This window comes from Sebastes fasciatus, chromosome 6 (genome assembly GCF_043250625.1).
Source record: "Sebastes fasciatus isolate fSebFas1 chromosome 6, fSebFas1.pri, whole genome shotgun sequence".
Taxonomy (NCBI): Eukaryota; Metazoa; Chordata; class Actinopteri; order Perciformes; family Sebastidae; genus Sebastes; species Sebastes fasciatus.
This window is the reverse complement of record NC_133800.1, coordinates 24,871,218-24,896,986: the sequence shown is the minus strand read 5'-3', so window position 1 is coordinate 24,896,986 and position 25,769 is coordinate 24,871,218. Positions and strand designations below refer to the sequence as shown.

The 25,769-nt window shown below is 38.8% G+C and overlaps 3 protein-coding genes across 5 annotated transcripts; 1 reads left to right on the top strand and 2 right to left on the bottom strand.

Annotated features, from left to right (window-relative positions):
• Nucleotides 1-822: 822 nt before the first annotated feature.
• Nucleotides 823-2,519, bottom strand: LOC141769529 (progonadoliberin-1-like). Its single transcript, XM_074638714.1, has 4 exons — nucleotides 2,392-2,519; nucleotides 1,753-1,894; nucleotides 1,091-1,189; nucleotides 823-906 (listed from the first exon to the last, which is right to left on the bottom strand). The coding sequence occupies exons 1-4, from the start codon at nucleotides 2,400-2,402 to the stop codon at nucleotides 859-861; spliced, it is 300 nt and encodes a 99-aa protein (XP_074494815.1). The 5' UTR covers nucleotides 2,403-2,519; the 3' UTR covers nucleotides 823-858.
• Nucleotides 2,520-3,622: 1,103 nt separating this feature from the next.
• Nucleotides 3,623-11,003, bottom strand: kctd9a (potassium channel tetramerization domain containing 9a). Its single transcript, XM_074638713.1, has 12 exons — nucleotides 10,826-11,003; nucleotides 10,386-10,507; nucleotides 10,163-10,206; nucleotides 9,543-9,639; nucleotides 7,854-7,912; nucleotides 7,624-7,752; nucleotides 7,452-7,519; nucleotides 7,261-7,356; nucleotides 7,022-7,171; nucleotides 6,127-6,232; nucleotides 5,912-6,045; nucleotides 3,623-5,214 (listed from the first exon to the last, which is right to left on the bottom strand). Exons 1-12 carry the CDS (start codon nucleotides 10,871-10,873, stop codon nucleotides 5,098-5,100), a joined length of 1,170 nt encoding a protein of 389 aa, XP_074494814.1. The 5' UTR covers nucleotides 10,874-11,003; the 3' UTR covers nucleotides 3,623-5,097.
• A 1,591-nt stretch (nucleotides 11,004-12,594) lies between these two features.
• Nucleotides 12,595-15,471, top strand: ankrd39 (ankyrin repeat domain 39). 3 transcript variants are annotated; one of them, XM_074638710.1, is made up of 4 exons: nucleotides 12,595-12,735; nucleotides 13,018-13,121; nucleotides 14,799-15,002; nucleotides 15,101-15,471. In XM_074638710.1, exons 1-4 carry the CDS (start codon nucleotides 12,714-12,716, stop codon nucleotides 15,245-15,247), a joined length of 477 nt encoding a protein of 158 aa, XP_074494811.1. In that variant the 5' UTR covers nucleotides 12,595-12,713; the 3' UTR covers nucleotides 15,248-15,471. The 3 variants fall into 3 exon arrangements, with proteins under 3 accessions (XP_074494811.1, XP_074494812.1, XP_074494813.1); XM_074638711.1 differs by having other exon boundaries at nucleotides 12,620-12,877; nucleotides 14,874-15,002; XM_074638712.1 differs by having other exon boundaries at nucleotides 12,624-12,877.
• The last annotated feature ends 10,298 nt before the right edge of the window (nucleotides 15,472-25,769 follow it).

The window sequence follows — 25,769 nt, the reverse complement described above, 5'->3', positions numbered from 1 at the left end:
TCCTCAACCACCTATCCTTCATCTCCTACATTTCCTCTCCTTAAGCTTCACTCAATTATAGGGGTGTCATGATTCTACAAATCCACGATTCCATTTGACTTTCGATTTTTAAGGTCACGATTCGATTTTCGATTTAAACATTTTTTTAGCACGGACAGGTATGCCATTGTTAGACTATGGAGTCTTGATTCATGTGTGTGTGTGTGTGTGTCCCTTTTATTTTCTCTTTGTGTCCGATTTCTTTTCTGTCTGTCTGTTAGTGTCTTTTGTGTATTTTTGTTTTCTGTCTGTCTGGCTGTGTCTTTTTTGTTTTTGTTTTTCTATCTGTCACAGACAGACTGTGTCTTGTTTCTTTGTCTGTCTGTGTGTTTATTTCCTTTTCTTCCGGTTCATCTGTGCCTTTTTTCTTTTCTGTCTCAAATTCAAATAAGCTTTATTGGCACGAATGTTCAGGATACATTATTGCCAAAGCTAAATTACACACATTATTAAATAATACCATTTTACTTAAAGGGACTGTTTGTAAGAATCAGAAATGCTTGTTAACAGCGACACCTGTGGCCAACGAAAGTCAGCGTGTGGCTCGCGCTTGTGCTCGCTCTAAATAGACATGAACGAGCATCGCTCAAAACAGTGAGGCGACACACGTCAGCTAAAACCACAATATCACTCTATATTTCACCTGCTTGGCAGTAATGTTAGCTGACCAGACGAAGGTCTCAGACATATTTAGAGGTAGAGTAGAAAACTTTTAGTAAAGTAGAAGAGTCTGTAGCATGTATTTCGGATTTGTGTCAAGCAATAACCACAACGATCATGATATGCAAATCAAATATTTATTGTAGAATCAAGTAATCATCATTTTTTATATGTTCTGTGTCCTTTTTCTCTGTCAGTAACACTGCCCTAAAAGAGAACAAGAGATTAAACCTCAAACTTTATCAGAACAGAGATCTTAACCTCAACGAGGCTGCCTGATTAAATAAAGATTAAATAAAAAAAATTAAATAAAATGAGGTGATAGATGATGATGATAGATGCATCAACTGAAAAAATATTAAACACAGAATTGCAAATTAGCAAAACTTACAAAAAATCCTTTCGCTCTGTAAATGTTGGCAAAAGGTGATTCCTCTGCACAACCCAAAACACTGCAGGGTGCGTCCACGTGTGGAAATCCCTCAACTAGCTGTTGAAGAAAGAAAACATCACAAGTTGGGCTGTCAATCCATTAAAATATTTAATTGCAATTAATCGCAGGATTGTCCATAGTTAATCGCAATTAATCACACATTTTTTTATCTGTTCAAAATGTACCTTATAGGGAGATTTGTCAAGTATTTAATACTCTTATCAACATGGGAGTGGGAAAATATGCTTGCTTTATACAAATGTATGTATATATTTATTATTGGAAATCGATTAACAACATAAAACAACGACAAATATTGTCCAGAAACCCTCACAGGTACTGCATTTAGCATAAATAAATTTAGCGTAAGTTTGCAGCGTTATTTAGCATTCTTCGCGACAAGCTAGTATGACATGATTGGTACCAATGGATCCCTTAGGTTTACTTTCATATAATACCAGTGTCTTAACTCTAGCTTTAAAACTGAGCCCGCTTAATGCGTTATCGCATTAACTTTGACAGCCCTAATCGCAATGAATATGTGCAAAAGGAGAATAGGAAAGAGGGACAACCAATACTGAGGAAAAGTGCGAGGAGCCGTGAGAATGATAAATACTTACAACATTGCCCAGCGTGTCTGAAAGGCTGTCCAGATCCCTCTTCCCTCCTGGGTTCAGTCCATATGACCAGTGCTGACAGCGGCCATGTGGCAATACCGCCCCCACAAGTAGCAGCCACAGTGCCAATGCTTTTGTAGACATGCTGGGGAGAAAAAAGCTTCATATGGTACATATAAGTAGGCCTGACCCAAATACTTCGAAGCTTCGACCATTGCCATGGTAATCGACCTCCAAATCAGTATTCAAATGCTTTGTTTTTTTATATATATTTAAGTATGTATTAATTATGTAGAAATCCCAAAATAGCTCATGAAATAAGGAATAATCCCAGAACGTTATCCATATTCACCACGAATTATTATTAGTTATTCTCAGTCTGATATCGCTGTTTGTTTTGTGTAGAGGTGGGTGTGTGTAGAGTAGTGCGGCAGCAGCATTGTCCCGAAGCTTCGAATACCATAGAAAATTTCTCACCCAAGCTTCGAAGCCCAAACAATGGTATTCGGGACAGCCCTACATATAAGCATGTTACTTATACTTTTTAAAAAATGTCTTTAGTACCCCAAACACTGACATAGTTATCGGTCATAATTAACACTTCCTAGATTTACAATCATTAGCCCACTCTGAATCTCTTACCTTCTGTTCATACGGCAGACAGGCTCCTCTGATTTGTTCTTGTCTGTCGTTTTTTCTGAATCCTGCTGCACACTGTATTTTCCAAGGTTTATATAAGCCTATGCTGCTTCCCTTCCTTTTAACCCGACACTTCACTACAGGGGGTCACAAAGTGGGTTTAAGCAGCACTTATCGGCGACCTACAGAGCTGTTTACAAGATTACACATGCTGTGTGATTTTTGCCCTTCCACAAAAAGAACAAGTTACATGGGATGACAATTTTCAGCTCTTAACCTGTCTGGCACTTTTATGTCACAATTAGGGCTGTCAATTGATTAAAATATTTAGTCGCGATTAATCGCATGGTTGTCCATAGTTAATCGTGATTAATCACAAATTAATCACACATTTTCTATCTATTCTAAATGTACCTTAAAGGGAGATTTGTCAAGTATTTAATACTGTTATCAACATGAGTGGGCAAATATGCTGCTTTATGCAAATGTATGTATATATTTATTATTGGAAATCAATTAACATAAAACAGAAACCCTCACAGGTACTGCATTTAGTATTAAAAAAATATGCTCAAATAATAACATGGCAAACTGCAGCCCAACAGGCAACAACAGCTGTCAGTATCTCAGTGTGCTGACTTGACTATGACTTGCCCCAAACTGCATGTGATTATCATAAAGTGGGCATGTCTGTAAAGGGGAGACTCGTGGGTACCCATAGAACCCATTTTCATTCACATATCTTGAGGTCTGAGGTCAAGGGACCCCTTTGAAAATCGCCATGCCAGTTTTTCCTCGCTAAAATTTAGCGTAAGTTTGGAGCGTTATTCAGCCTCCTTCTCAACAAGCTCGTATGACATGATTGGTACCAATGGATTTGTTAATGCGTTAAAGAAATTAGTGGCGTTAAAACAAATTTGCATTAAGGCGTTATTATCACATTAGTTTTGACAGCGCTACTGCAGAGTGAATATCTTTGGGTCTTAGACTGTTGGTTGGACAGACCGAGCAATCTAAATATGTGAATTTACGCTCGGAAATTGTTCACTATTTCCGTGCGTTTCATAGACTAAAATGATTAATCAAAATTAATGGCAGGCCGATTTATTGATTCGATTGATTCGATTGATTATTGCGTGAACTTTGACAACCCTTGCCATAGTTTTAATGTACAAATCAATCTTTCATTCAAAACTGAGGTACTATAAATAATTAAAAATCAGATGACAAAAAGTTTTTCTTCTTCTTCATAGCAGTTTATTTATAACAGTCATTCATGGAAATATATTTCCACAGTCGAGTGCAATAATCATAGAAAGGGAGACCTACACCACTCCCTGTCTCAAACACAAATCAACCATTGCCCCATATTGCATTCAGCGAGATGTATTAAAATAAATAACCATAGCTCTTCCATTGATTTTCACGCTCCAGGTGAAATACACAATATGATTGCCTTCATGATTCATTCTCACAGGCCGGGTACCTACTCTTGAACTGAGTGAATAGTATTGCATCAGAGCAGCTTTGAGCTACAGCAAGAGAATCTTCACCAGTCGAAGACGAGTATAGCTCTTCACACATGCAAACGGACACTGTCCAGTAACTGAAGTGAGATCCTTGACAAAACACCTGCCTACTCTAATGATGCTTTTTTTTTTTTTTGGAAACACTGGATTTGATTTACATTAAAGATTACAAGCACCAAACATTTTGGTGAAAAGGTATAACATGTTACAAGTTAACATATACTTGTGCAAATAAGTTTGAAGCATGATTAAGTGATATACATTGATACATGGAGCATGTTTCCAGGCAAACCCACTTTGACAACATGTGAAAATGGCTTAGCAAACCAATTTTTCTCCGAATAAGAAACTGAAGAATAATGAATGTCGTACATAAACAACACAATAAGCAGTGCCACAGTCAAATGCATGCAATTGTGGTTCACTCGCACACCAGATTTAAAAAAAAAAAAAGAGGTAGATTCACAGAGCGCAAAACAAGGGGAAGCTTTTTAAGAGCACAACATTTAAAAGTAGGAAAGGAGAAACCTCACAGCTATTAATCATGTATTGCATACCCAAGCTGTGTCGCATAGTTTCACGGTGCACTAACAGCACTTTTAGCCTTTTAGACTGTGCTATCGTTATGGCTTTGGCTTGCATTGCTTCCTTTATCATATGTTGAATCCAGCAAAAATTAAGTTACATACTTAAAAGTGTAATATATGACACAGTTATTGGTAAGTGACACCTTCTATTTTTTGCTACAGCAGCATTCAGTGAAGCTCAGGGCTCTGAGCTTGACTGGACACAGATAATCTGATTTTGACTCCCATTAACACGTCAAGTAATATGAAGTGGATATAAATTATGTAGAACATTAAATGAGTATAGTCGTTGGATTGCATCCAGACACACGTCTACATACACGAGGAACATTATTTTGTTTTGGTGATATATGCAGCTGAACATTTAAAAACATCCTACCATACAAACATACATAGACAACCCTGAATAAATTCTAGTGCAAGATATTTAAAGCTAACATAATATAGGTGGAATGCCAGGGATGTGCATATAACTACCTGTGCTACAGACAGGTACTGAGAGATTGAAAGTAGGGGAATATATTGTGGGAGAGGCCGGAGGGAAAGAGCAATAAAGGAGCCAGCTGTGACCCCACGCTGGACACCGGTGTGAGTTATCTGACACTCTGCGACATGTGCAGAGGGGTCAGCATCTCTTCAAAAATGGCTCCTTTCACATTGGACCCCCTCAGGTTGGCTTCTTGTAGATCACAGCCGGACAGGTCGCAGTTCTGCAAAAAGGGCAGCAGAGAGAAAACAGTAGGACGGAAGGAATAAATGAGTCGGGTGAAAAACCTGCAATGGAACTGGAGAACTGTAATGTATTATAAATGTTTACAGGAGCAGGTTGAGAAAACATACACACGCTTGGTGACGATTATTTTCATTATCAATAAATCTGCCTGTAATTTATTTGTATTAATCATTTTAGTCGATGAAATGCTCGAAAATAGTAAACAATTTCCCTAAGCGTAAATTTACATATTTAAATTGTTTGTTTTGTCCAACCAATAGTCTTAACGTTACGTTCACACCAAGCGCGAAGTGAACTTTTTGCGCGGCGTCCTGTTACGTTTTGTAAGTCTCCTGATTGGATATATACATTGATTACCACATGCACACTTCATGTTCACAAAGCTAGTGCTCTACTTTGAGCACAAGGTAAAGTCCACCCAAAAACGTGCTAATCTTACAGTCTGGCAAAATCAAATTGAAATCTCCAACAATTTTATTTACTTGCAAAATCAGTCTCAATCACAAACAAACCTACGGCAGAAAAAAACATTCAATTTCAAAGATAAAAAAGATTGAATTCGATGTACCCATTGTATTAACTGCTTGTTTATCTAACTTTGCTGTAAATAAGATTGCCAGCTGAGTCAACATGAGTGTTTTCAGAGATAATCCCGTCTGATGGCCCTGACTCACCTCCAGATCAGTTCCTGCTAAAGTGGCTCCCCGCAGGTTACAGTTCTTCAGCTTTGCATTTTTCAGAGTGGCCACACGCAGGTTGACGCCGGTCATTTGGCTTCCTTCCATGTCAACTCCTTTCAGGTTAGCACCTGATTACGAAAACATTTGGTTAAAACATGACTGTAAATAATGAACTGCCTCTATTTAGTTTAAGAGTTGTGATGGATTACCTTCCAGGTTGGCCTTCAGTCCAGATGGATCTTCAAAATTGCATCCTTTGAGAGAAGCTCCCTCTGCATTGGAACAGAGCATCTTCACCCCTTGTAAGTTAGCACCCTTCAAAAGACAACAAAAGCATTCATTATGTTCTTGTAAGTTCATGTTGAGTTACAGCCTACAATATATGTATGTAACGTCACCAGACTGAGGAAAGAAGAGTCTGCTTATTGTTCTTTTAATGAGGTGAATGTGAGAGGTGTGTGCCGTTGGCAAACATGTTTAAGAACAGAAGGGCCCTTCCTCCACACAACTGAGGGGGCAGCAGGTGTGAAATGGCCAAAAAACAAGTCCACTGTTCACCAGCAGGAAGGCCAACAATTAAAAATATTACCAAAAAATGACACACAACTTTGACAGAAGAAGGAAATGTTCGCTTTCCCACAGTGAGATTTTTGAGAACACTCTGCACACTTACGCCTCGTTTCCACATAGCTCTGTGTACGTATGTGAGTCAACCGGTTCATTCATTCAAAGGTTCATTCATTCCTATGTGAACCTCTGTGATCTCCGATGTGTTTGCAAAACTCCTCCTTTCGTTTTTTTTTTCGGTCTGTAATTTGCTTAGTGTTGAAAAAATGTGACTTTTGCGGCAGATAACAGACAGACCGTATAAACAGTGCAGTATAAAAATACTGATTTATATCTATGTAGTAACTTCTCTCCCATATCTGTGGTGGTGTTTCTATCTGTAAAGAGACGCATTTCCTTGCGTTGAACGCTAAGGGTCGTAATCTGTACGAACACAAAACAAAACCCTGTGGAAGCGAGGTGGAAGCGTATGTCTTCTGATACTGAATCTGCACGTGGATCATTTAGTGCTGACAAGAAAAGAGTTTTCATTCTCACATCCAGATTGGCTCCAGAAAGATCCGCCCGCTCCAGATTGGAACAGCACAGGTTGGCGTGTGTCAGATTGCAGCGGCTGAGATTAGCCATCTTGAAATTGATGTAGCGCAAATCAAGTCGGGACAGATCAGCGCCACTGAAATTAAGACCCTAAAAAAACAGTGAGAGTAATGGTGTCAAAGATTAACTTGATATGGTGACATGATGAGGTGAATTAATCATTTTTCTTTTAGCTGTACCTGACAGCGGAGCTCTGATTTGGTGGGTGTTGCCAGAAGAAAACGGACAAACTCCTTGCGGGAGAGGGGAGAGTGGTCCTCTGGTGGCTGTGTGTTCTGTTTTAAAAGTAAGCATGCTGTTAGTCACGGTGCATTCAAGGGAGAGATCGCTTTTACAAACTGAAACATTTACCTTCCACATGTCATATTACCTTGATTGCTACTTCCAGCTGTTCAGCAAGTTGCTCGATTCCAAAGAACCGAGCCTCCTCGAGGACACCTGGAAGACATTTAGGACAAATTTGATCCAAAAATGTTATTGAATGACCCTCCTCGGGGTGATTCAGACAGACGCCATCGTTTAGGGTTCGTCAGGAAGCTTACCTCGTATATTTATGCCTTCATTGATAATGAGCTGACCGTGTCTCAGGTAGTTGAGTATTGGCTCAAAGTATTCAGGGCTGCGGTCGATTAGGTAAGCCCCGTGCTCGTCCTGCTTGTTCCCCCACACATCTGGAGCAAACACAGAGGTTGACAAAGCACATTCGAAACAACGTTAAACAAAAAATGAAAGGTTTACCGATTGGTTAGTCGGCTCTAGAGCCGTAACTTACCTTTCTCTCGAAACATGTGAGCAAGCATACTCTCTGGCTCCTTGCTGACCAAAGTGCTCCTGAACACAAAACAGACACATTCATACAAAGAAAACAATGAATGGAAATTTAACTCTCAACAGAGAAACACAAAAATATACACTGTGGTATAGCAATAACAAGTCTTTTATGATGTGTTTATTACTTGTGAAAATAGCCTTAAAGGGGAACGATGTGTAACATATGCCTCTTGCATGTTACGTTAGATACACAATTTCAGCTTTAATAAATTGTCACTGTTAATTTTTTTTAGTAATTTTACCTTTATTTGATAATCGTTAGGTGTACACATTTGTGTTATTTTCATATTTTTATGTGGTTATTTTATATTTAATATTTAATACTCCAGTATCCATGGTAACGATGGAGCTATAAAAGCTTGTCACTGGGGGAACAAGTCAGACCGGGCTTGTATCTCCCAGGTGAACGGATGTCCTGAAATCCATCTTGAATCGACTCGGTTCATTGGAGTGTAACGTAAACCAGTCAGCCGTTGGTCTACAATCAAACACAACGCAGAAACTGTTGCCTGCCACCGCTATCAGCGGTACAAAACAAAGTTAACGGGCCGTCATGAACTGTGTATAGAGGAAGCTAACAGAAGGAAGACCTCCCGTTACATACACCCATTTTCCTACGTTATTCCTATGGTCTAAGACAGTCCAAAAAATATTATTAAATATGAACAACTCTCTCCCAAAACTAAAAACTAGAGTGCTAAAACTCAAACTTTTGATGTCATAGAGTTTAATGTGTGGAGCTGCTCCATAGACAATGAATGGGGAGAGATGTTACAGATGACACTGAGAGCACCCAGGGGAATGTTCTGAGTATATGGGAACATTTTCTATTTCACAGCTGACAACACTACGATGGAATAAAGCTCATTTGGGTATAAAAAAAACAAAACAAAACATCCTGTGGGTCCAAAGAATCAGTCTCCCATTCATTGTCTACAGAGCAGCTCCAGACTTTACATCCTATGACATCACAAGTTTGAGACTTACTCCTCTGGTTTCTGGTTTTGAGAGAGAGGAGCTCACGTTCACAAATATTGATTGAACTCTCCGAGACAGTGGAAATAAGATATTGAAATTCTTAATTTAGGTGTTGTTCCCCTTTAAAGGTCCCATATTGTAAAAAGTGTGATTTTCATGTCTTTTATATTATAACGCAGGTTTAAGTGCTTTATAAATACTGTTAAACTATCAAAACGCTCAATATACGGAGAAATACACACAGCCCGTATTCAGAAATTGTGCGTTTCAAACAAGCCGTTAGGATTTCTGTTCATTTGTGATGTCACAAATATACAATATTTAGACCATTACACGTTTTTAAACATAAACATTCTAAATGTGTCCAAGTTTATTTCCTGTTGTAGTGTATCTAAATAACATCAGCTGACAGGAAGTAAAGATGGACCCAAACTGTTGCCTAGCAACGCAAGTCTGTTACAGTTCCGTTGAAATGCACTAAAACAGAGCGTTTCAGACAGAGGGTAAATACAGGTATATTCAGACAGACAGTATGAGGAAAATAAAAGGTTTTATGAACATTACAGCATGAAAACATGTTCTAGTAGAAACACAAAACACAAGTATGAACCTGAAAATGAGCACGATATGGGACCTTTAAGAACACAGATACCTGGTGGTGGTGAAGGGACGACCACCAATATTAAGGGTCAGCCAGTCACTGTGTGCTCCATGCTGATCAGATGCAATCTTGGCTTCATTTTGAGGGTCTGTGATATATAAAAAAAAGAGAGAGGAAAAAGTGTTTGTGAGCCATATTCACATTTAAAACTGACAGTGGACGGGAATAAAGTTAAAGTACTCATTCATTACACCATATATGGGAAAAATACCAAAAATTGTTTTACACAAAGATAAATATTTAATAAAGATTCTCTTGGCAAGTAGTAAGAAAGCCATAACTCGAAAGTGGATGCAGACTGATCCTCCAACATTAGACCAGTGGCGGGGTATTGTAAATGAAATATATTGTATGGAAAGACTCACATTTATTTTAAGGCTTAAATTGGGGAAAAAAAGTATTGAGTACTGGGAAAAAATGGATTGTGTGATTAATTTACACCGTTGATTGAAGTGTGACATTGTATATTAAGATGTATTTACAAAAATGTACTGAGATCTGACATTGTAACACCCATGATGACCTCATGTTCTTTGTTCACAAATAAAAAAAGAGTATTAAAAAAAACAAAAAAATAACTGGCAGTGGATGAGAATCACAGCAGCACTCACCAATAAATGGATCTCCTTCTGACACATACAACACGTCGTCATCTCTGTAATAAAAACACAGACAGGTCACATTAAGTTGCTCATAATGATATTCATTATTATTATAATAATTATAATAATAATAATAATAATAATAAAGATTATAATAATAATAATAATAATTATATTATTATTATTATAACTATTATTATTACTATTATTATTTTTATTATAGTGAGCTTACCTTATAAGGGCAATGTCATCTATGAGACCACCCTTTCCATTGTATAAAGAGGCAGCTTTGATTCCTAACTTATTGCTTGCTACTGATAATAAGTCAGACAAAGTCCCATACACTGCTACAACCTAGAAAAGAAAGAAAAATATGTGAGTTGTTTGGGATTAAAGTGGAAATAGGTCACTTTAATCCTGCCTAATACAAGATTAATGAGTTTCAGTTTCAGTTAGGTTAAATGGACTTGCATTTATATATAAACAGTTATGTTTATCTTAAAGACTAAATGACCTTGACTTCATATATATTGTTAATACATAGGTAGGTTACAGTGTTATTAGTTTCCAGCTATAATGAAACACGTATGTTAACAGTGGAAAAAGCCACCAGTCATTCTGCGGCCCCAGATCCTCAACTAAAACAACCTTTATACAGTCATTATTACCAACCTTGCCATTCTTAGATGTCCCGTTAACAAACAGGGTAACTCTTCTCATTCTTTAGGCGCTTTGGTTTTAAGTGCTTTAGTACAATTTCAACAGTAAACGTGTCGTTTTGTTGCCAGCTGTGAAGCTTTGAGCTGGCTGATTGAAGCTGGTTTAGCTACAGGAGCTGCGTCAGACAACAACACGAGACACAAGGTGCCTTCAGGAGCTAGCGGAAAAAACAGTAAAATACTCCCAGCAGCCTCGGGTATATATGGTAGTTCAATATCTTTTATTATTCCCTCATAATAATTTATATTTGACAAGATGGGTGGTAACGAATTTGTCTTTAAATGTGATTACTTTTTTGTGTGTGCATATAATATATATATATATATATATATACATATATATATATATATATGTATATATATATATATATATACAGATTAATGAGGTAAATTCATGTGCTCCCTTGGAAAAAATAACCTATGCTATAAGAGGTAGTCCACAGCTTTTCTATAGGATATGGGATCCATGGATCACTTATATAGAATCTTCTTAACCTTTCTAGGGTATTTACTTAATTATTCATTATTATTTTCTACGTGCTTTTTTTCTACATTTATTTAATTAATTAATTAATTAATTAATTGATTGATTGATTAATTAATTAATTGATTTAAGGTTTCTACCTTACCATCATGAACTATACTACTGTAGTACTTATTACTTTTAATTCTAACTAACTAATTAAATTATTTAAAAAAATATTTTTATGTTATTTTTTCTGTAACTTTACCTCTGGGGCTGGGAAGAAGGCTGGACCTGTCTCTGTGTGGGAGTGGGAGGCGACGTGTATGTGTGTATTTATGTATGTACATATTAAATGATAAATGTAAGATATAATTTGTTTTGTTTTATGGCACCGGTGTTATGTTTTGTTATGTTTGTTATACTATGTTTGGGGGGAAAAAGGAATACAATTTTTTTTTTAAAAAACCTTGTACCTTTTGTATATGTGTAAACAAAAAAAATCTAAATCTGTTATATTTATTTATCAGCGTATCACATACATAAATTGTATTAATGTCAATGTAGGACACTAAAGGAGCGCTATCGCAGGTCCTTCCTTCCTGCAGCTGTCAGACTCCACAACCAGCACTGCTCCCAGTAGACCACTTACACTTACACACCAAAAACCGACAATAACTGCACTATACTGTATAATGACTGTGCAATATCATTATCATTATTACTACTAAGGTGTAATTCATACAGTGCAATATATTCAGGTGTAATTTCATATCATTCTCACTGTGCAATATCATTTTCCACTTGTGCAATTTTTTTAATAGTCTGTTTATTGTCAATACTGTATAAACTACTCTTATTTTCCTTCTATTTAAATGGTTCATATTTTGTTGCACTTTGTTTAGCTCTTTTTTTTTACTGTGTTAGCTGATGCATCTTGTTTTTTGCACTATCCACTTTGCTGCTTTACACTGCAAATTTCCCCAATGCAGGACTAATAAAGGAATATCTTATTTTATCTTATCTTAAAAGAAACCTAAAAGATGAGTCATATATGCTTAATCAATTAATAACAATATGTATGAGTAGGTTTTGGGGGTTATATAAATAATTTAAATGATCCGTTGCACCAATAATAATAATCATTATTGTTTAAATATATAAAAGTTAGGCTATGTTTTCCAAAACAAATTAAATCCGAGAATCCAACTAAATCAGAGAGCACCTGAAGGGGTCCTTCTGACTGCAGCTCTGCAATTGGTCGGCGCGTTCACACGTGACGTGGGCGCGCTTGTTTCATGCACCGGGTTGTCTGGTGCAAAGTTGTCAACCAACCAAAGAAGAAGAAACACGGAACTGACAAACAAGCATGATGTAAATGCATGAAAAACTAGCTGCAGGTTTGAATCAATCTGGAACTTTTTATCCTGTTTGTGCACATTAATACAATGACGTCTGATAGACACAGCTGCTCCTGTTGCTCCCATCCAGCCTCCGCTCCCAGTGTTCACCAGACCTTGAGTGAAATGGATTTTGAACGAGGTTTGCATTCATGTGGTGTCTGAGTTGTACACAATACAGTATATAACTGCAGTATATACCGTTCATTAAATGGCATGGCTAACATATTTGCATTCCTGATCTGTCAGTGATGTGCATTGATGTGTCATTCTTCTGTGCAGGTATCTGGTCTGCTGCAATGGATGGAGACTTGGAGAGGGTCAAGTCTTTGGTCCAGAAGGGCACAGATCCTAACCTGAGAGACAAAGCTGGATACACAGCTCTGGTGAGTTTGCTGGGAAGATGTTTTAGCTGAAAGCATCCACTGTTCTCATGTATCTAAATTTGGTAACACTTCATTTTACAGGTCTGCAAATTCCATGGTAATTAGGTGATAATAAGATTTGGGGTTTAGGGTCCCAAGGTGTAGAACAAAGTGTTCCTGTAACAGCTTTGTTCCAGCTGCAATTGTTAATTTAAATAAGTCCTTGCAGCTTTTGCACATATTTATGGAAAGTTTATCCCTTTTCTCTTTTATTGTGTCTTTTTTGTCCTGATATTTCAGTGTTTTTTTATATTGTTCTTGTGGCCTTTTTTCTTTTTGCTGGTCCCAGTAAGCCTTTGAGTACTCTTTGTCATGTTTTTGGTATGTCTGTCTCTTGTCTGTGCTCTACCTTATTGTCAATACAGATGTCATTCTCTATTTTTGCTGCAAAACAAATCTACCTACTGGTACAAATAAAGTCACCTGAACCACCTGATAAGATAAGATATTCCTTTATTAGTCCCGCAGTGGGGAAATTTGCAGTGTACAGCAGCAAAGGGGATAGTGCAAAAAACAAGATGCATCAGCTAACACAGTAAAAAAGAGCTAAACAAAGTGTAACAAAATATGAACCATTTAAATAGAAGGAAGTATAAAAATAGAAGCAGTATATACAGTATTGACAATAAACAGACTATTTAAAAATTGCACAGTGATAATGAAATGAAATTCCACCTGAAAATATTGCACAGTATGAATTACACCTGAGTAGTAATGATATTACACAGTCAGTATACAGTATAGTGCAGTTATTGTCAGTTTTGGTGTGTAAGTGATAATTAGCAAGTATTTGAAATTGATTTGGTATTACTGCCAAATTATCCCAATGTTTACCTCAAAATTGATCAAAAATGACTTTATTATAAACATTATTTAATAATGATATACTAAAATAGCATATAATCGTTAAAATAGGGCCCAAAACTAATAGAGGACACTTCTGATCAGGCACAAATCTCACCATTTTGTGACTTATTGTCTACACAAGCATCCTCTGTTCATACCCTATGGGCAAATGGGTGATAGCGAATGCTAACACATGTTAATACAATCGTCAGAGTGAGTGAGACTTTTATTTGCACATGGGAGATCAGAACCGTCTGTAAGTAGCAATATATTATTTTTTTGTAACTCCATTATTATTATTATTATTATTATTATTATTATTATTATCATTTATTTTTTGTGGATTTATTTAGCCCTTAACAAGTAAACTATCGTAAGGCAGCAAAACTAATGAAGTTCGACTACTGGAAGTATAACAATTTTTTTGTTATGGTAGCTAATGATTCAGGGATTTTCTTTTTAAGAAATTTCAAATAAGTTATTTGCTAATTATTATCTATTTATCAGCAGATATGGAAATAAAGCATATCAATAAACTTTGTATTCTTTTCCTGGAAAAGTATTAAATAAATTACCAGCTTTGGGAAATTATTTATGTGTAATTATTAAATAATGTTTATAATAAAGTCATTTTTCGATACATTTTGAGGTAAATATTGTGGTAATTTGGCAGTAATTCAAAGAAATTTCAAATACTTACTATTTATCACCTCATTACCATGAAATTTGCGGACTTGTAAAATGAAGTGTTACCCTAAATTCCTGCATAATTTTTGTATATTTTTATCTCAGCACTATGCAAGTCGCAGTGGTCATCATGCCGTATGCAAGTTTCTTCTTGAGAATGGAGCTTGTGCATCTCCCCAGACACCGGGCGGTGCCACGCCACTCCATCGATCAGCTTACTGCGGCCATCTGGATGTGGTTAGACTCCTGCTGCACCACAGAGCAGATCCAATGCTCTGTGATGACGATGGTGCATCCCCTTTACATAAGGTACAGAGCTGCCAGCAATAACGTAATAAAAGCATTCCAGAGAGACAGTTTGATGATCATTTAACCTGTATTTTATGCTCTGTTAAATGCTTGAGCAGGCTGCAGAACGGGGTCACATAGAGGTGTGTCAGCTGCTTCTGGAGCACCGTCCAGCACTCTGCAGCCAGGTGAACAAGAGGCTCCAGCTACCCTTCCAGCTGGCACCGCAGGGAGATCTGCAGGAGCTCTTAAAACCGCCTCGGTGACGACGGACGCACTGCATCTGGGGCATACTGACCTCAGACACATGACATAAACTCAAAACATACTAGGTGGGGTCCGCTTAAATCAGGATTAAGCTCATTTGGATTGACTACGTTTTGCGGATTTTTTTCTCAATTGAACATTGAAGAGCCACTGAATGAAACTAAGAGCATGCAACATTACATTTTCTAGCTTTGTACAATAAACATCCTGTTTTTGATTTCTAGTTTATTGCTTGTGTAGTAATTACACCTCTTAAGCCAGGGCTGGCCAAAGTTGGCCCGCCATAAGGTTCAATTTGGCCCACCAGATGTTCTAGCATTTTGTTGTGTTTTATTTTTTTAATTAAAAGACCCGCGGGATTGACGGCAATCCTGACCAATTTAACTGTCTTTCGGAGGCTGTAGCAGGTTCAGATTTAGAGCTAGAGTGAGGGTGCTGGTATCATATGAAACTACAAAACCACAAGTCCTAACCTAAATCCATCGGTACCAACCATGTCATTCTAGCTCGTCGGGAAGGAGGCTAAATAATGCTCCAAATAGGCTAAATTTTGACGAGGTAAAACAGGCAATTTTCACAGGGGTCCCTTGACCTCTGACCTCAAGATATATCACTTAATCATGCTTCAAACTTATTTGCACAAGTATATGTTAACTTGTAACATGTTATACCTTTTCACCAAAATGTTTGGTGCTTGTAATCTTTAATGTAAATCAAATCCAGTGTTTCCAAAAAAAAAAAGCATCATTAGAGTAGGCAGGTGTTTTGTCAAGGATCTCACTTCAGTTACTGGACAGTGTCCGTTTGCATGTGTGAAGAGCTATACTCGTCTTCGACTGGTGAAGATTCTCTTGCTGTAGCTCAAAGCTGCTCTGATGCAATTCACTCAGTTCAAGAGTAGGTACCCGGCCTGTGAGAATGAATCATGAAGGCAATCATATTGTGTATTTCACCTGGAGCGTGAAAATCAATGGAAGAGTTATGGTTATTTATTTTAATACATCTCGCTGAATGCAATATGGGACAATGGTTGATTTGTGTTTTGACAGGGAGTGGTGTAGATCTCCCTTTCTATGATTATTGCACTCGACCGTGGAAATATATTTCCATGAATGACTGTTATAAATAAACTGCTATGAAGAAGAAGAAAAACTTTTTGTCATCTGATTTTTAATTATTTATAGTACCTCAGTTTTGAATGAAAGATTGATTTGTACATTAAAACTATGGCAAGGTTTGTCAAAGTTCACGCAATAATCAATCGAATCAATAAATCAGCCTGTAATTATTTTTGATTAATCATTTTAGTCTATGAAACGCACGGAAATAGTGAACAATTTCCTAAAGTGTAAATTCACATATTTAGATTGCTCGGTCTGTCCAACCAACAGTCTAAGACCCAAAGATATTCACTCTAGAGTAGCGCTGTCAAAGTTAATGTGATAACGCCTTAATATAACTTTGTTTTAACGCCACTAATTTCTTTAACGCATTAACGAATCCATTGGTACCAATCATGTCATACGAGCTTGTTGAGAAGGAGGCTGAATAACGCTCCAAACTTACGCTAAATTTTGTTGAGGAAAAACTGGCTTGGCCATTTTCAAAGAGGTCCCTTGACCTCTGACCTCAAGATATGTGAATGAAAATGGGTTCTATGGGTACCCACGAGTCTCCCCTTTACAGACATGCCCACTTTATGATAATCACATGCAGTTTGGGGCAAGTCATAGTCAAGTCAGCACACTGAGATACTGACAGCTGTTGTTGCCTGTTGGGCTGCAGTTTGCCATGTTATTATTTGAGCATATTTGTTATGCTAAATGCAGTACCTGTGAGGGTTTCTGGACAATATTTGTCATTGTTTTGTGTTGTTAATTGATTTCCAATAATAAATATATACATACATTTGCATAAAGCAGTATACTGTCTTTGTCCACTCCCATGTTTATAAGAGTATTAAATACTTTACAAATCTCCCTTTAATGTACATTTTGATCAAATAAAAAAATGTGTGATTAATCATGATTAACTATGGACAATGCTATTAATTGCGATTAAATATTTGAATCGATTGACAGCCCTATTAATTAACTATCAATTTACCATTTATAAATGATGGTTATTATTAAGTGCTACCAAATGGATTTGTGCATTGTGCTGCAAACACCAGCGTTTGGTCTCACTGCGAGTGTTTACTTTGAACATGTGGCATGTTTGACAAAGCAGTTTGTATTAAAACTGGAGGCCAACGTCTTTGCCCGTGTTGGGTTTGTTTGTTAAACTTTATCTGGTGTATTTATGTGAAGTGATCCTTCCTTGCTCTGCTTTTTTACATATACAGCAGCAGGGGGAGCTGTTGTCTTAAAAGCAGCATGTGTTGTTTTTTTTGTCCAGTATAAACCATGTGAATTAGCTGGCAGCTCACACACAGTGACCTCATTCGATCCTTCCAGTACACACACTGTTGGAAAACTAAACGGGGTAACTGTTGGAAAGAGAGAAAAGCATCAGTGTAGCTGTTGCAGCTGATAGTAAGACCATCATGGATCGACACCACTGTTTATGCCACCTTACAGGGTCATTGATTATTAATTAATTAAACACAACAATAGATCTTTTGTCTAAACTGCTGATGATTCCAGGTAATTTTTACACATTGGTATCATTAGACATGTTTTAAAATGTGATATTGGTGTTATGGGACACTCATGCTCAACCTACATATTTTGCTTGTGACTTGTTGCTCTCAGCAGCTTCTACTGTACTAGTTCTATGTCTCTGAGTATTTTAACAAATATTTGGGACCTGATGCTTCTGGTGTAAATCATTCACACTTTTCCACACTGAGAGCAGATGTTGGTGGTTCATAGTCTTTGTAGTTTTGGTGAAGTAACAACCTCTCAAACCACACAACTGTCTACCAACCTGGAGCTCCAGGTGTCATTATTTCCGTGGTTACAGATACCTCTACGTGTATCAATGTGACCTGTAATTAAAGATTAAGCACCATTAAATAATAGCTTCACCATCACACATTGTTGATATGTATTTCTAAAGAAACCTGCTGTGCTGTTTTTAGCTTTTGTGTGGCCACCCTCCCTGAGATAACTCGTCCTATCTTTAGTTAAGGCAGGGCAGGACACATTAGTGAGTTGTTTTTTTTAAAACCAGTATTTATATGCAAAGGGACACAAAGGATGAATGCCTGAGGGTGAATGTTGATATTTCCATATCTACTGAAACAGATGGAAATATCCATCCATCCATCTGCAACCGCTTATCCCGTTAGGGGTCGCGGGGGGGCTGGAGCCGATCCCAGCCGACATTGGGCGAAGGCAGGGTACACCCTGGACAGGTCGCCAGTCCATCGCAGGGCTGACATAGAGACAGACAACCATCCACACTCACACTTACGGGCAATTTAGAGTCCACAATTAACCTAACCACAGTCTTTGGACTGTGGGAGGAAACCGGAGTACCCGGAGAAAACCCACGCCAACACGGGAAGAACATGCAAACTCCACACAGATGGGTCCCAAGCCGGATTCGAACCTGCAACCCTCTAGCTGTGAGGCGCCAGTGCTAACCACTGCACCACCGTGCAGCCCAGATGGAAATACTTTCAAACTATTGTCTCATATACTTACTTATTCAAAGCATGTTCAATAAGTAACACATGCACATACATCCACAGATGTGCCCTGGCTGTTTGCACCGTGTACTGCACTTCTTCTGCGCTCCTGCAGTCCGCTCAAACACGACCCAGCGTCGGGAAACCTCTCGCTGCTGTCTGAGGAACTTTCATTGGGCCCGCTGGTGGGCGTCGTTTCCAAACTACCTTCAAACCACATCCAGTGCCGTGACTGGAGGGGTGCCAGGCCACATCTGGAGCTCATTGCAGCTGACGCCACACAGCACAAGGAGATGGGGTGTTTGGGAGGGTGGGTGGGGGTAGATGGGGGTGATTTTAGCTCGCAGACTAAGCCAAGAGAGCTGTTTACGCTCCGTGACAAGTTCCTCCTTCCACGCAGCTGAGGAGCTGTAACCAGGATCACCCATTTTGAGTGCCACAAGTCAGTAATAGCAGGGGTTTGCTCAGCCTTTTTTTCACCGTGCTCACTGACCAGACTGGCTGGAAGATATCCCTTTTTTGTTTCCTCAGTGGCAGGAAGAACAAAGCACATAATGCTATTTGAATCAGACCAGTCATTTTGACTGGCACACAGACTATCACACCCGCCCACGGCACCTTCTGATTGTTCCCTTGCCAGGTTCTATGTAACATAATCAAAGTTGATGTCTGAGATTTGCTAGCAGTGAGCGAGGTAATGAAAACCCTCTGTGTCACTCCGTAAAAGCGGAGGAATATTAAAGGGCCTCTTTCGTTTTTGATAATTTATCACGAGCTGGTTTGAATTTGAGCGCTGCTTTGCCCCCTTTATGTGGAAACAATCAGAGACTGGCCTGTGGTGGGTGAAAATAAGCAGGGGGGGAAACAATCCACACTTTTAAAAAGGTTTATTTCAATTAACTGCGCTACTAAACTCGTTTTTTGTCAGTACAAATGTTACGACAAGTCAAATCTAGAGGGATACCGTGTGATTTTTAAGCCTAGCTTTTGAGAGCTTTCTCGTAATGGGAGGACTCCACAAGATGAGGAATTTGGATTACAGCTCTGTTTAGTGAGATTTATTTGGAAAGCAATGAAACTTCCTGGCCCTGGAACCCACTTCCACCATAATGAGCCCGAGTTAAACCAGGACTGGATGTTGTTTCCCTCAGAAATAGAAGGTGGTCTGTGTGCCATGCTTGCGTGGAGAATTTGAAGGCAGTGCTTGAGACTTTATTTTAAACACGGTGGATGATGAGAACAGTTTGTCCTCTGTGTGTATTTCTCCAGTTTGATAATTATGTTTAAAGCAGCAGTACAGTAGGTAGAAATGAAGCAAAGACTAATTAGACTAATTAAAGCTGCAGTAGGTGAGATTGGAGAAAATATGATTAAAAAAGTTATTTTTATAAAACGGTCACTATATCCTGACAGTAGTGCATGAGACAGGTCTGAAACAAATCATGTGCCTCTGTGTCCTCCGGTGTCCTCCGGTGTCCTCCGGTGCTCCTAATGGCATCTGCAAGATTTCACAGACCGGAGGAAAACAACCAATCAGAGCCGAGCTGGAGCCTTGTCGTCTCTGAGCAGCTGTCAATCCCTCACAAACTCTGATCAAACGGTCAAACTAGGCAGCGCTGATCAAATATGAATCAATATTCTGTTACTGTTAAACTGAAAGTTTGTGACCCGGCCGCCATGTTGAGTTAAGTTGAGGAAATACCAAGCACCGCCCACCAGCCGGAGCAAACTTTCTCATTTTACAGCTAAACAGTACACTACAAGATGTTTCTGAAAACATTCGTGGCAAGAAATAGGCATTACAGTAACAGAATATACATTCATATTTGATCAGCGCTGCCTAGTTCGACCGTTTGATCGGTGTTCGCGAGTGATTGACAACTGCCTTTGTTGAATGAACAGCCAATAGGAACGTTCTCTCTCTGAAATGACCTGTGATTGGCCAAAGTCTCCCGTCACGATTTTTTTTCTAAAGCCTGAAAACAGAGCCATGAGGAGGTGCAGAAGTCTAGTTTTCTCTCAGAACACTTGAAATTACAATATGCTGAAAGGTTATTATGGGATTTTTGCCCAATGATGCCAAAAATATTCTGCCTACTGCCAATTTAAGATGTAAAGTACACTAAATATTTATATATAATTCACCATTCCATTGTGCCAGATGTCAATTATCTCCATTTTGGTGATATGGATGCTTGTTTTCACAGATAAAAGGGTCATCTGGTCCTTATCTTTCCCGTGTCCACCTGTACAAAACTAATGCCATTCTCTTGCCTCCCAGCTGCCCTGGCAGAGCCTGAGCTGTCGGAGTTATCACGAAGTAATCAGGTAAATGGCTGGCAGATGGGCACACATTAAGAAGTGGAGTACCAGACTCTGGCACGGAGGACCGCCCCACTTCGTCTCATCTGCATCGGGGATATCGGGGAAGTGGGAGTGTGGTGGGTGTTGGGTGAGGGGTGAGGGGGCGTGTGTAATCAAATCTACGGGAGCTGCTCCTCCTCAGAGATGCTGCATAATCCAATTTAGGCCCACTCCCACTTCAAAGCAGCATGTTGTCCGCTGGTTGAAGTGATGTTGCAGATCTTACGCTCCCATTTTCCAGGTCAGCGGGTGATGAGAGCCATGAGTCCAGAGGCCACAGCTCAGCTCTTCCAGGCAATCAGCGCCGGGACTGTGGGAAATGTCAGGCTTATCAGGTGATCCAGCCAAACACAAATCGGGACCATGTGATACATGCTTTTTTTTAGATCTAATCAACATACTCGTTAGCTTTATATTTTGATCTTTTTTCAACCACATTATAGATCTTCCAGTCATTTTATTATTGGATATAGAAGCTATGTCAGCAGGATTTTGGGTTCCTGCAGCCACACTTGGACCAAAATTCAACCAACACATCTGGATAATGTCACAACTGGCGACCATAATCATGATAAAGTTTCCCCAGGAAATTGTGTTCTGTGAACATGCTGTGATTTTTCTGTTATTGTGGGTACATTTGAGGAGGAAAGTTTATTTTCCCAGATGTTTTTTTTTTTTTTGTCAGACTCTGCGGTGGATGGTTTCTTTTTATTGATTATGGAGATGTAATCTTCTCAAAAGCGGGGCCAGACAAACAACCCATAAGCTGTACCACATGAGTCAGAGGACAATTAATGAAGCTTCTGGGATTGTATATCTAGGTCCCATCACACCAGACAGATTATTAGGTATCATCTGCCAAATGTGCAGAGGAACTGTCTGCTGTGTGTGCCCCTTGTTCAGTGCTAATTGAGCTCTTCTAGCATGACGTTCATATGCACATGTTGACTTTTCCCCTCTATAGTTTACAGCGAAAGCTTAATATAATGCAAGTTTTTAGACAATATATTCCACAATTGTCAGTAAGGTTGTTACATGAAGATAGAGCGTTTGAGGAGATAACATAAACCGGAACAGTTACCCAAACTCATCCTAAAAGTACTACCTTAAAGCGCCTGTGCTCAGTATTTATATCATAACAATGGATCAAATGATTATGTATAATGGGAAAGGACTTTGAAAGATAATCGTGGTGACGAATCCACAGAGAATTATCACCCGACTCTCTAGTTCCTCTCAGCTCTATGGTGCTTTATGACTTCTTTCGTAAAAACCTTACTGATTTTACATAGTGGAGCATTTAGCAGAGCCTCCAAATATTTCCCTCAGGAGTGGAGACCAAAAACAGCCAAAAGGAAAAGTGAGTGAATATTGGATTTATATTCATCAGGTGGGCAGAAACATGAGTTCTAATGTCACATAATATATGTATCTGCATCATATTCAAATTGACAACTGTTTGCTAACAAGTTTGCCATATCAACTTAAAGGTGCTCAATATGATATTAAGAGCATTAATATAGCAACAAACTATTTGCAATGTAAAGATATAGAGAAGTAATGTCTACCTGAGCAGAGAATAAAGTCACTCTCCCTCTGTGTGTGTTGTAATACAAGCTACTCTGTGCTTTGTTGACATAGCCGGGCCGGCCGCGCGTAGCGGATTTGATTTACTTATAAAAAGAATGCATTGTTATTGATTAAACTATCCAAGGGCATATAAAGAAATTAAAATAAGCACCACCTCATCTGATTAAAACAATAGAATGCTATTTAAACATTAATTTGTTGGTAATAATAATCCAATATAATAATATGTAACAGAATGGCACTCACACAGGGGCTATTATCTGCATTATAGGTATTTTTGGTAATATTTTAAGTACATTTCGCTGATAATACTTTACTTTTACTTCAACATTTTAAATGTTGAACTTGTAATGGAGTATTTTTGCAGAGTGGTATTGTTATTTTAAAAAAATGCTTTCAAATAATAAATGATCAGACAAAAGCTTTGGGGAACTGGATAAAACTGACATCTTTGATTTATAGTTATTCATTCATCGTCAGAAATGAAGCATAAAAGGCAGACTTCATGTAAAGACAAGATCCCGCAAGCCCTCATTTTGTATAACATACTTCATTGCATTCAGACATGATGGGAAATGTAGTTGGACTACAATAGAGGCGCAGAAGTAAATAGCTGCATTTGGTGATGATTATTCACACCTAAAACAATGCCGCTGACACCACATTTGTTAAGAGCTCCCCCACAATACCAAACAGCAAAATATTCACAACCGTAGTGACAATACTCCCATTCAGTGTGAACGACCGGGGAACGCAACACCGCGCTGCACGTGTAATTGAACAAGATGGTTACGCTGATGAACTAAGACTCATAGAGGCACGCCGTCCCTCTGTCAGCAGGTGCCCAGCACACACTGGCCCATTCATATGCGCATTCCTGTCTCTCCACTCGCAGCCCAGCAGGTTCCTCCCGGCCACTCAGGACAGGGGCTGACGCACACAAAAGGGTCTTCAATCTGCCTCAGACAACAGCCAGCATAAAGGCCCGGAAAGCCACAACAGCGTTATGTCAAAGAGTAGGCTGGGGGTGGTGAGCAGAGTTTGGGGGGGCCCTGTGTAGAACAGGGGCACTGCTGATGGATGGATGAGGGCTGGGCTCAAACAACGTAGTGGAAGGCCTGTCTGAGGGGGTTTTTTCTGCATAAAGGAAGATATTTGTACTTGCCCAGTAACAATGGAATGCAAACACGACAAGCGACGACAATAAAACACCACTTTGGGGCGATGAAGAAGCTGCTAGGGAAATCATCATGCAAAGCAGATATTGTTCACTCTGAGGATTGCAGGACTCTCTGTTTGTTCTCATGCTGATGTGTGGCTTAGCCTGCCTTCAGTTTGCTTTTGCATAAGGTGTTCCTGGCTTTTAACAGTGTCCGGCACATTTCCTTACGCTGAAAGGAAGAAATGCCCCACCTCATCTTAAAACAGACTGTGTTTAGGTTGAGCTTTTGTCAGAAGACACAGCGAAGCGAAAATTCAACTGACGTTAAAGCCTATAGTGCTGGTCCTCTATCTCTGTGACATGATTTCATCCTTTGCAGTTAAAAATGTTTAGCATTTCCTCACAGATGAAAAGTAGCTGCGCTGTGTAATTATTAATAAAAAATCATAAACTTTATGCCTTCATTTTATAGCCTTTCAGTTAAGCCCTGTCGGTAAGCTCGCCTATACTGTATGTTTGTTGAGCTACCATGGCATGTACGCATCACAGGGACAGGTTAATGATTAATGACAGTAGCTTTTTCAAATTAGCCCCACATAATACAATAAGTTCTGCTTTCATTCTCTTATGCAGGGTTTCTCAAACATTTTGGGGTCAGTAACCCCTTTAAGGACCCCCTCATAATCGTAACACTAATTAAGCATATGCGTATTACCGTTTGTACTCTTGGCTGCCATTGGAACTATTTGTATTCTTAAACTTTTCAAACTAAATACTGAAACACATTTCAATTTGAATCGTATTAATACCACTTTGTTTTTCCCTGATATTTTAGGTGCTTTGAAATCACACGTTGCTTAGTTTGGCTGGCTTCATGGCTTCGTTCGCTAGCACCTGAAGACACATGACGCATTTTGGTCTCCCGTCGCTGTTCTCAATAAAACCGAACTCAACATAACTGTCGTCATATTTTCTCAATTTAGATAGTTTGGGCTTAGCGTCAGTTGATATGGACTGATTCCATATTTCTTCATGCTCGGCAGCTACCTATGTGGCAAATAGCGTGCTACAGGAATGAGTCCTAAAACCTGAAAATGAGTTAGCATTTTAGCACTTCTGGTTCCCTCTCCTGGAAGTCAATGGATTTTAGTTAGATGCCTGAAATAAGGTCTGTGGTTAACACAAGCTTAAGTGATTTTAACGTTTTGTTCTACGACATAAAGTACATCAATAAATACCCCACTCGTGAATTTTTAAGCCTTTATGTGTCTTCAAAAAGGTGGTTACTAACAAGTGGCTAAATTAAACTATTTAACGTCATCATGCTGACTTGTCAGCCTTTACAGCCTCGTTGTGTATACTTACGTTCATGCGACCGTGGTGTAGTTAGTTTATAGCCTAACGTTAGCTCTTTACTTCTGGAGATTGCATTCACACTTCAAAACTCATAGAAGTGTTAAGAAATTTGTGAAGATTATCTTGTTGAACAAAAATGTGTAAGTATCATAAACGTGTGTTTGCCACAGAGCTTATTTTCTACAATAATCCAAAACCCAATGGGAAAATCCCATTGGCTTTTTGTCAAGGGAACCCAGGGCGATGCTAACCTCCTGGTTGGCCTACAGAAATACGTCATCCCTGGAGCACTATGTAAGCTAAGCTAAGTAGTAGCAGGGACGTTTCATTGCGTGTGAGTGAAGTGAATGATTCATGTCAGAGTTTAATCAATGTTAAATCAGTTTAGCCAAAGCTAACATTGGTGGGGGTAATG

Coding starts and splice junctions, on each gene's coding strand:
- LOC141769529 (XM_074638714.1), bottom strand. Junction 1,190..1,752: donor CAGACACGCTGGGCAATGTT/GTAAGTATTTAT, acceptor TTTCTTCAACAG/CTAGTTGAGGGATTTCCACA. Junction 907..1,090: donor ACAGAGCGAAAGGATTTTTT/GTAAGTTTTGCT, acceptor GTTCTCTTTTAG/GGCAGTGTTACTGACAGAGA.
- kctd9a (XM_074638713.1), bottom strand. CDS start 10,873: ATGAGAAGAGTTACCCTGTTTGTTAACGGGACATCTAAGAATGGCAAG. Junction 7,753..7,853: donor TCACATGTTTCGAGAGAAAG/GTAAGTTACGGC, acceptor TGTTTGCTCCAG/ATGTGTGGGGGAACAAGCAG. Junction 7,357..7,451: donor AGCTGGAAGTAGCAATCAAG/GTAATATGACAT, acceptor CTTTTAAAACAG/AACACACAGCCACCAGAGGA.
- ankrd39 (XM_074638712.1), top strand. CDS start 12,784: ATGACGTCTGATAGACACAGCTGCTCCTGTTGCTCCCATCCAGCCTCC. Junction 12,878..13,017: donor TGAAATGGATTTTGAACGAG/GTTTGCATTCAT, acceptor TCTTCTGTGCAG/GTATCTGGTCTGCTGCAATG. Junction 15,003..15,100: donor GTGCATCCCCTTTACATAAG/GTACAGAGCTGC, acceptor ATGCTTGAGCAG/GCTGCAGAACGGGGTCACAT.